This window comes from Protobothrops mucrosquamatus, unplaced genomic scaffold (assembly GCF_001527695.2).
Source record: "Protobothrops mucrosquamatus isolate PMUCROS unplaced genomic scaffold, P.Mucros_1.0 scaffold2101, whole genome shotgun sequence".
Taxonomy (NCBI): domain Eukaryota; kingdom Metazoa; phylum Chordata; class Lepidosauria; order Squamata; family Viperidae; genus Protobothrops; species Protobothrops mucrosquamatus.
The window spans coordinates 137,334-148,414 of record NW_015388203.1 but is presented as its reverse complement, the minus strand read 5'-3'; the positions used below and the strand labels follow the sequence as shown (position 1 = coordinate 148,414).

General features: G+C 38.2%; 1 protein-coding gene across 1 annotated transcript; it reads right to left on the bottom strand.

Annotated features, from left to right (window-relative positions):
• Nucleotides 1-2,100: 2,100 nt before the first annotated feature.
• LOC107294809 (sushi, von Willebrand factor type A, EGF and pentraxin domain-containing protein 1-like) lies at nucleotides 2,101-10,712 on the bottom strand (the record flags this gene model as incomplete). Its single annotated transcript, XM_015824071.1, has 3 exons — nucleotides 10,170-10,712; nucleotides 4,837-5,092; nucleotides 2,101-2,277 (listed from the first exon to the last, which is right to left on the bottom strand). Coding segments are annotated over exons 1-3 (976 nt in total), but the record flags the coding sequence as incomplete, so codon positions are not given.
• Between the last annotated feature and the right edge of the window lie 369 nt (nucleotides 10,713-11,081).

Genomic DNA, 11,081 nt, shown 5'->3' with positions numbered 1-11,081 from the left:
TGCTACCTTTCTCTTTGTAGGGGAATAATAATCACATTTCTCCAATATTCAGCTACAAGTGCAACCTTCACAGATGTCAAACAAGTTGCACAACTAATTGTTAAATAAACATATAATAATTTAACTTTTTCTAGTTGTACCATCTATAATAGCAGCCTTAAAACCATTTTCCAAATCTCTCACAGCATTCATACCATCCTTTTTATTCTCTCTCTCTCTCTCTCTCCCTCTCTCTCTCTCTTTCTCTCTCTCTCTCCCTCTCCCTCCAGAAAGAGATTAATGTAGAATTTGTTTCAATTCCATTTTTCCACATACAACTAATATCAATACTTTAAACAAATATTCCAGCATCTCCTCATTTCAATTTCATTCCAAATAATTTGATCACTTTTATTTTAATTCCATTCACTCTCCTGCGGACTCTTTATTTAGCAATCTTCACCATTTCCAAAACAATTGTTTAATTCCATCAACATGCCCCTGCATTTTCTCTGCTTCTTTTCATCTTAACCATTCCTTGCTCCCTTTCACTTTGTTCTTTGCAAATATCTTTTTCTCTCTGTACACTGTCTTAGTTGTATACAAAACTTTCTCAGATTTGGAAGCATTCATTCTCTTCTATGCGTTTTCCCCTTATCTACAGCATCTTTCACTTCGTCATTTTACCAAGCATTCTTTTTCATATAATTACACATACCCTCCACATGCTCTGTTACATAATTCTTTCCACTGTGTTTCCAACATTTTCCACACTGTCTTTCTTTAGATCTTCTTGCCAACTTTGTTGGGAGATAACTCTGTCTTCTTCGTTTTCATATAAGATTCCTACATTCTTTTTCTGCAGTCATTCTATTTGCATTCTATTTTATATCACTTCTTTCTTTTCCTTCCATGTTCATTTTTTTTCTCAAGATCCATGCTGCCAAAAAAACTCAAATCTAGAATTTCTCATTACTTTTGTATCCTTTGTTCATTTGTTCAATCTTTTATTATGAATAATGAGATCCATCATGCTTTTTAATATATCTCTCTTCCATAGTGTCTGCCTGAACAAATATAGCTTAATACACCTGTTTGAAACAGTATTTTCCTTAAGTAGACACTCACCAAAGAGCCAGCATTTTCACTCATTTTTGGCTTTTAGAATAGCCCATCACATTTTATTTTTTCTTACTCCTATCTTGTCCTTGATTCAGATCACCTGGGAAAACACTTTCTCTCCTGGACTGCATTCATTCAGAATACTGGACAAATTTTCCCAGAAGTCCTTTTTGATTCTGCTATTATCACAATTCAGTGGAGCATATCATGTAACTTTTTCTTACCTATGGATTTCTACTTTCATACATATCCATAACAACCTAGATAAAACCACATTACTTGTAACATCACACATTTTAACTAGAAGCACAATCAGTCCAGTTTTGCCCCAAGCATGGTTATACTATTTTATGCAAGCTAAGATCTCTACTGTGGAGAGAACTTTGCAAGGCAATATATAGGTGCTGGTACCTAGCCAGTTAGGAAATCCATGAAATGTATTGACTCTCAAGATGTATCTAGTTAAATACTGACAATATTTACAAGAAAATGCATATTATTTAACACTAACTATTATATAGGTAGCTAAATCAAAAATTGAATCTGAATGACGGTTTGGGTCTAATGATATCCAAGATAGGGTACCTGAAAGATGAAAATGTCTACACAAATAAGAAACCCATGTTTTCCATCAAGAACATACTCACTGGACACTACAGTACAGAAAAATTCTTTGATGGATCTTTGTATCATGAATATAAATGGTTTTTTTTGGGAGGGCTATATGCGTTACATGACTCTGTGACCTCAAATTTAACACATCAAAACTCTTAAGCATGGAAATTGCATACGAAAATACAAAAACAAGGAGCTATGAGCCATTTGGCTGGCTAAATATTCAGGTTTGGACTTTGGCTGTTATAGACATCGTTTGAATGTGTTATAAATTCTATAAAACCATTCATTCTGTTGATACATAAGTATAGTGCTGGGAACAACCTTGAACAACCTTGCCCAAGCCAAGCCTGGTACAAATATAATGGAAGAAAAGTTACTAACCTGTACATTCATGCTGTAGTCCTTTGCCGTAGTACCCCTTTTCACAAATACACTCAAAGTGTCCTGTGTGGGTACCACATTTGCAGCTCGCCATGGCATCACAGCAATTTTCAGTCCCCTCACAAAGGTAGGAGCAATACGCTATATCTTCCTGAATGTAACTTCCAGAAGGCAAATCTGTAATTAGGATATTTGGAAGGACACGATAGGGGTTCCAAATAAATAAGCAAATAAATAGTTAGAGACATCTACTCATCTAGATAGAATTTTTTTAAAGTATAAATTTCAATTAAATGCAAAAAGCAAGCTAAATCCTAATTGTTATACTTATTAAAATAATGGTAAATATTTTAAAATCCATTTATCTTTCCTGTTCAAGCAGATATTTGATGAAAATGGGAAATCAGTTAATTTTCAATGATAGTTCTGCTCCATTTCATTAACACTTGGAAATCTGCATCTGCTAATTAATTTCCTCTGCTAATTAATTTCCATGGATACAATGTATTGAATAATTCTTCTATGCAAACTTTATTATAATAAAACTGAGCTGCAGAAGTCTGTACCACACTAGGTTTAATCCTCTTTCATTCTGTTTGTGTGAAACATTATTGTTTGGTATTCTAAAGTAAATTCTACCCTTTCTTTAAGGTTTCACTGATTTAACAATATAATATGGATCTATCTGTCTGTCTGTCTATCTTTCAATATATGCGGCACGCTCTTCTTCAGTTTTTCCTCTTAATAAAACCCTCTGAGGAAGGTTCAACTGAGACATAGTGATTGCCCAAAGTTTTCTTCTCTATCATGGCTGAGAATAGAGTTGAACCCTCTAAGAAAGGTAAAAAATAATTCTCAGAAACTGCACTCTGATTTTGATAAAGATTTTCTAAAGAGATGAATGAGGGTTAACATCCCTGTTGCTTAAAGGGACCTATGACATGACTTGTCAAAACTGGTCCCAAGTAAGGTATATCTATCTAAAAAGCATTGTTCTATTCTTAAAAGATGAAAAATATTAGAGGTATTTTTAATATTTCCAATTTTATCTGACAACATTACCCAGTACATTAATCAGGTAAAGTCTCTTGAACATATGGTTAAAAATGAGTTCTGAAAGCTTTAATACAAACGTTTACTCTGTGATCAAGATATTAAAAGAAAAAAATCCAAAAAAACTTCTGACTGTGTATAAAATGCAACTCAATTTTTAGTTTTTGTATTTATAAAATGCAATTCAATTTTTTACAATTCTGAAAACCTACACAAATTTAAAAGCAAATCTGGTATACTTTGTTTATTCAATGCAGAAATATTATATATTGAATAGAGAAGGAGGCAGGATTCAATATACTGCTTAAGTCTCTATATAAGTGTAAAACCTAGAGGCGAAAATAAAGTGAATGGATTATTCAGAACTACAAAAATAAGGTGTCCTAAAAACTGCATTTTTTTACTATATGGAGATTGGGGTCATTGGTCACAATATACTTCTGCACCTGCCACACATACATTATATTCCCATGTGTAACGAAAGACATGAAATCATAATCAAAAGAATTCTTTTAAAGTCAAATGGAACATCAATCAATCAATCAGAATAGAGCTGGAAGGGACCTTGGTGGTCTTCTAGTCCAACCCCCTGTTCAAGCAGGAAACCCTATACCATTTCAGACTGGTGGCTGTCCAGAATTTTCTTTTTTTTAAAAATCTACTTTGAAAATAAGTATAATAGCATTTGGGCAAAGGATGGGGTTGTTTGACAATGTTATAATAATAATAAAGTTGGAAGGGACCTTGGAGGTCATCGAGTCCAACCCCCTGCTCAGGCAGGAAACCCTATATCATTTCAGACAAATGGCTGTCCAGTCTCTTCTTAAAAACTTCCAGTGCTGGAGCATTCACAGCTTCTGGAGGCAGGTCGTTCCACTGCTTAATTGTTCTAACCGTCAGGAAGTTTCTCCTTAGTTCTAGGTTGCTTCTCTCTTTGGTTAGTTTCCATCTGTTGCTTCTTGTCCTGCCTTCAGGCGCTTTGGAGAATAGCTTGACTCCCTCTTCTCTGTGACAGCCCCTGAGATATTGGAACACTGCTATCATGTCCCCCCTCGTCCTTTTCTTCGTTAAACCAGCAACCGTTCCTTATATGTTTTAGTCTCCAGTCCCCTGATCATCTTTGTTGCTCTTCTCTGTACTCTTTCTAGTACATTATGCTTGCATAATGAATTATCTTCCAGTTAATTTATTACAGGTAATCCTCAACTTATAATAGTTCATTTAGTGACCGTTCAAAGTAACAATGACACTGAAGAAAGTGACTTATGACCATTCTCCACTCTGATAACCATTGCAGCATCCCTGCTGCCCCGTGATCAAAATTCAGACACTTGACACTTGGTTCATATTATGAGGGTTCCATTGTTCCAGGGTCATGTAATCACCTTTTGCTATCTTCTGACATGCAAAGTCAATAGGGAAGCCAGATTCACTTAACAACCATGTTACTAATTTAACAACTGCAGTGATTTGCTTAACAGCTGTGGCAAGAAAGGTCATAAAATGGAGCAAAATTGATTCAACAAGTGTCTCTCTGAGCAACAGAAATTTTGGGCTCAATTGTGGTCATAAAGTCGAGGACTACCTGTATTGGAGGAACAGCCATATATTTCAAATTCAGATCATATATCATCCCTGACCTTGAAAACAAACAGATAATCAAAGCAGACTTAGATCCAATACCTTCATGAAGAGCTCGGCGTGCTAGAGCTTCAAACTCTGCAAAACTGTGGAGCAAGTAGCAGTGTTCCTCCTTTGGGTGGGAAGCCATGTCATTCAGCTCTCTGATATTGCCTTGCCATATCCCAAATGTGAAGATTTCTACTCCAAAATCACGCAAGGATGCTGCAATGGGACGAGGATCCCCTCCATTGGAATAGCCATCCGTAATCAAAAATATTACTTTGGTAGCATTTACACGGGAGTGAACCAGTATTTGCTAAAAAAGAAAGAAAGAAAGAAAGAAAGAAAGAAAGAAAGAAAGAAAGAAAGAAAGAAAGAAAGAAAGAAAGAAAGAAAGAGAAAATTAAGCAAAATTATCAAGTTGGTGACCTGCTCATGAGTTCGTATACCAGCATTCACTCTTTTCTTATACAATTTAGTTTTTGAAGGACCACTGTAAAATCAACACTTCTATGTGAGGTAGACAGAGGAAAATACAGAATGGAATGATGTCTTTTAGATATTGGTGAAAGCTTTTTCCCCAGCACTGTGATGGTCTACTTCTTTCCTTTTTCTGAAAGGAAACAGTTCCAAGAAGGCTCCACACCCATTTGCACTACTCAGGTGATCCTGACAACACAGATAAGCCTCCAGGTGGCATCAACGGCTCTCTAAAAGAATGCAAATGACCAGCTGTCTGCAAGGAGTATAAATCCTTCCATTCCCCATCAACCAGTCAGAGCTGAAGAAGCTTCTTGGATGAGAAGCGAAACATCTTCAAAGAGAAAAAAAGAAAGTCCAGGTGCCTCGTGAAAAAACACCTTTGGGACAACAAATAAGTAACTTAAATAATTCCTATGAATTTTTGCTCATGCACTATATCCTCTTTGGCTGAAGACTTTCAGTCCCATAGAAGATATCTGGGGTTGTAAGGAGAGTTGCAAAGGGGAGAAAAGATAAGAATAGTGGTATTATTATGATTACTGATCAGTATCCTGTTTGTTGAACAATTTTGCTCACTACAGCTCTCAGCAAGCCGATAAAAATTTGTTTGCTAGGTATATATACACATATTTATAATACATGCATGTTTACAGGTACCTCACATAAACAGTGAGTTGGGGGTGACTTCAGTAAGGGTTTCAACTGGAGTTGGCCATTTACATTGATAAGGGGAAATTTAGTCACTGCAAAAAAATAATAATGGGCATTTGTACTTTTTTCTTTGTCTGATTTTCCTTTTTGGTAGGACCATCTTAACTTTACAGTTCTATTTCTTTCTGATGAATAAGGTACTTAAAATGCTGAAGCAATGTTTAAAATTTCCTTCAAAATTCTTCTTAGACAGTCTTCTCTTTTACAATTAATTAACTGTGCAATTAAGTTCCTCTATCATCATGTAATTGATTAACTTGTCAGAACAAAGTCTGTTTTTTCAGTAAATATTTCTCTTAACCCAAAGTGGAAAAAACTGAAGTATTTTTCTTTCTAGTTAAAAAGATAACTAATTGCAGTTAAGCAATAATAAAATCAGTGCCTTTGTTTCTTTTATTGTAGAAGGTAATTATACTTTCCAGGAAGGAACTGCTAAAACAACTCAGGGCATTCCTTGGTCTCTAAAGACACACTTCTTAAAAAGCAAAAACCAATCAATCTACAAATTAAAGCTGTATTTAGAGCAAGGGTGGATGACTGATCATAGTGATATCATAAATCACAACTCTGCAGCAAATGTAATAAATTATCTTAGCCCCTTTGTGTTTTCTGACAAATTTTGACTGAGGTCATTCACATATCCAAATAACATTATCCTTTCTTTCATCTTGTGTATAAATTTTAACTAAAGGAACACTGCTATGTGAACTTCTTTCTTCTCTACAAAAGTATTTATAATACCTATAATACTTAGAGCTGCGCATGCTTTGAACATTATTTGGAAGACAAGGTTCTTCATAACCTGAGTGACTGAGAAAAAAAGCAGCTGTTTTACATGAGTAAACTCATTAAAGGAGCTTTGGCTTTAAAGTGACACATAAAAAGCAAGTGCATTTTTCTCAGGAATCTGTAAAAGACTAAAGCTGTAATCTGGCCTGCAAAAAATAATTAGTCTTATTTGGCTAGAAAAACAGTGGAATCTCTCCCATCAAAAAGACAAATGTAATATAACAGAGCTTGAAAATAGAAGGCAATGGTGCAATTCTTCATAGGAAGAAAATAAAGATGGTTATTAAAGTGCAAGTTCCTTCATTTCCTCAGTAATTTTAGAATAATAATAGTATTCTTTGGTCAGCAGATTTTATAAAACATCAGTATTACCTTAATTATTGCAACATGCTATTAATAATGTTACATCTCCCTGTACAAACTGAGCACATCAGTATGTTATGATAAATGAGGATAATAAAGTTACTTTTGAACTGGGGTCCTTGGCTTCTTCCTCTCCTCATAAAACTGAGTCAAAACCTAGTTTGAAAATAATACTACTGTACTTTTTGATTTTATTCTGCAATTCCCTCTGCCAAAAGAATGCAAGCAGCATACTTGCTAGTTTCCAATACCTAAAACAGGGCAATCAATATATAACATCATTAAGAAAACAAAGAATTACTATCATGATACTTTCCTGCCCAATATATTTCTTTTGTCACTATCCAAGCTACAAAATTTCATTTGATAGGATGAGGAAATTCAAACTGCATGGACATAATTGCTTTCTGAAAAAGCCTTCTGTGTTCTTTCTTATATAGATGGCATCCTCCCATAAAATATGAATAAGGCTTAAATATGTTAACTTTCCCTAATCTGAATATAAAAATTTTAAAACTAGTTCTGTATTCTTTCCTGGATTGATAATGTTTATATAAAATATGTATCTTTTTGAATTTGTTCATGGAACATATTATTAATCCCTTAATCAATTTCCCCTTCATGATCAGGGACTACCTTTATTTATCATTTGACTCTAATATGAGTCCAGTTCAAACACTGAATTTCAGACCTTGATTTACAGATTCCTGCTTGCTATTTGATGTCTTTATTTGTTTATGCTTGGTGTGTGAGGTCAACACACACAGCTTGTAGTTTAAATAAGAACAGCCGATCAGCATCTATATTTGGACAAACTATAGTCCTCCAAAAGTTGCTGAATTCCCATGATTTCTCACAACTGATTGTGCTAGCTAAGCTGATGGAAGCTAAATATCTGTAGGACAATATATGGTTTAGCCTGCCAAAGTCAATAGTGTATGCAAAGCACTTCAGAATGCATTGACCATATACAAAGCAGTTCAGCACTTGGCAGTGAAGAAACACGTACTCAAAACCTCTCTTGACAACTTTTTTTTTTCCTTTTAAAGCCTTTTTATCCACTTTATACACACTCCAGTACCCCTTCTATATCCATGTGTATTTCACTCATATTGGTCTGAAACTTGATGGAAGAAACATTTCGGGGAAAACATTTTTTTGTGAAGAACAGCTGTGATGGAATGGGAGAGACATTGTTACATTATGCTGTGGAGAAAATAAATGTAGTTATGTGGTTTGGCTCTGAACATATGACATTAGGGTCAAATTTTATATTTTGTGGGATATCTGAGATCAGAGCTTCCAGGATAATTCTCTGGGACTAAAAACATCTGTGAGAAGCTTGGTTTAGATTAGGGTTTTTTTCTGTGAGTGTTGGGAGAAAGAGGTGTTTTTCCTTACCAATTTTTGGTAATAAAAACTGATCTGCCCCTCAAACATTATTATTAGTCAATCAGAAGAAAAATATGGATGCCTTTATTATACCTTTTCAGCAGATCATCTGTGATGAATAGAGATTTGTGACAACTTATTTGATAATATATTTATTAGTTTTTAAGCTGCCACTGTATTTCCTTTTTTTTTTTTTGCTTCCATACTTAATAACATATAGGAGATTCTAATTAGGGAAGATGAGTGGAGAGAGTATTTATTATATTGTCTCTTTTCTTGTATGATAGGAATTCTGTATGACATCATTAAAAATCACCACCTAATCCACCATCATTTTTTCATTAAAAAGACATTGAAAAATTATGAACTGCCAATGTTACAGCTTGTTCTATTCAAGTTCTCCTGGAAAAACACGACAGTCTTACAAATGTAAAAATGTATACAAGTTTTGTATTGTTATCTGGGATGCCCCGTTCAAATGTTCAAGTCATCCCTAAATGGTTCTGCTGTCAGGAAGCCACATGGGGATCGATGGCTTGGCCATCTTTATCCATCGCAGTAGCGTCTCTAAAGATGGACTTTTCTGATTCAATATTCCAACATATGTTAAATGTTCAAGTTACAAATAAATATCCTAGAATGACCATTTTCTCCAAGCTGGTACCCTCTAGATCGGAGAATACACTGTCAGAATTCCCAAGTATTGATCATGCTGTGTGGAAATGTAGTGGATTTGTCAAGCATGGAGAAAGCTGCTAAAGAAAGTTCATGCTTGGTGTAGCCCTGCAGAGTTTTTTGAGCACAAAGCAATTCAGAAGTGGCAGCCAAAAATGTAAGCCCACTCCATTCTTTCAAACTATTTGATTAGCAAGAATCAGAGTCACATGGAAACTGTCAATCTGCAGTTTTAAGAGAACAGGACTTTATCACTTTAGTTATTACGTCAAGCTGACTCGATCAAGGCCACAAAAGGAGTACAGGTAGTCCTCGACTTACACCACTTCATTTAGTGACCGTTCACAGTTACATCACGGAAAACAGTGACTTATGACCATTTTTCACACTTACGACCATAGTAGCCTCCCCATGGTCATGTGATCAAAATTTGGATGCTGGGCAACTGGTTCACATTTATGAGGGTTGCAATGTCCCAGGGTCATGTGATCCCCTTTTACGACCTTCTGACAAGCCAAGTCAATGGGGAAGCCAGATTCACTTAACAACCCTGTTACTAACATAACAACTGCAGTGATTTGCTTAACCACCGTGGCAAGAAAGGTGGTAAAATGGGGCAAAATTCACTTGACAAAATCTCACTCAGCAACAGAAAGCTTGGACTCAATTGTGGTCAGTCGAGAACTACCTGTAATCAGAACTTGGCAGTTATTTGAACCCAAGTCTCCCTAGGTCAGGGGTAGGCAACCTTGGCTCTTTTATGACTCGTGGACTTCAACTCCCAGAATTCCTGAGCCAGCCAAGCTGGCTCAGGAATTCTGGGAGTTGAAGTCCACGCGTCATAAAAGAGCCAAGGTTGCCTACCCCTGCCCTAGGTTCTAGTCGGCACCGGAACAGGTCTCTAATACGTGCCTGAATAACTGCGAGTTTTTAATCCGGAGTTAGGAAGCTAAGTCCAGATCAACCCCCAGCCAACTTACCGCGGCTTGCTGGAAAGCCCCCTTGGTGTAAGTGCCGCCCCCTCGGTAGCCGATGGCCGGGATTTCGCGGCTGAGGAGGGCGCACTTGTGCTGCCGCTGCTGCGCCCGAGTCGGCGGCGAGATGTAGTCCACGCGTGGCACCACGTGGTTCTTGGAGGAGAAGGTCACGAGGGCCACCCGCGTGGCCGTGGGCACCACCGGGAAGTCGGAGAGCAGCTTCTTGACGAAGCGCAGCTCGCTGAGAAAGTTAGCCTGGCCCACGCTCGACGACTCGTCCACCAGGAAGACCAGCTCCAAGCGGTCGCTCTTCTCCCGCAGCTGCCTCACCTGCCGCTTGAAAGCCCGGCCGAGTTTCTCCACTTTATTCCCCGTCGTCGTCGCCGCCGCCGCCCCCGGCAACAACGGGCCGTGGGAGGCCGGCTTGAACGGAGCCGAGAGCGCCGCGAGAGAGCTCAGGTTGAAGGGGCGAGGCTGGCTGCGGGGCTGCACGGGCGCCCAAGCCAGCGCCCCGCCGACCCACAAGTACACGCCGGCGAGCCACATCCCTCCGGGCTCGTCCGCGATTAAAGTCCTTTTCTCGAGTTTGTTCCTTCCTCACACGCCCGGCCCGGCCCGGCCCTTTCCCGACGGCTGGGTTGAAGCCTAAAACGCGCGCACGTGGCGAGGACTGCGCGCGTTTGGCGCTTCCTTGCTAGAAATGACTCTTCTTTCTCCGCCGCCGCCTTCTCACAAGCCCTTCCCCGCAGGGCTGCAAAGGCAAAGGCAGCCCCGGTCCAGATACGAGTGTCTCTTTTCCCCTCCCTTCCCTCCGCTTCTCCCCCGTCCTCTTTCTCGCTCTTGCCGAAGTTGCTGCTGCCTGAGATTCCTTGTCACCAGAGCCCCGCCGGTGTCTGCCAGGCTGTCAACATTCCC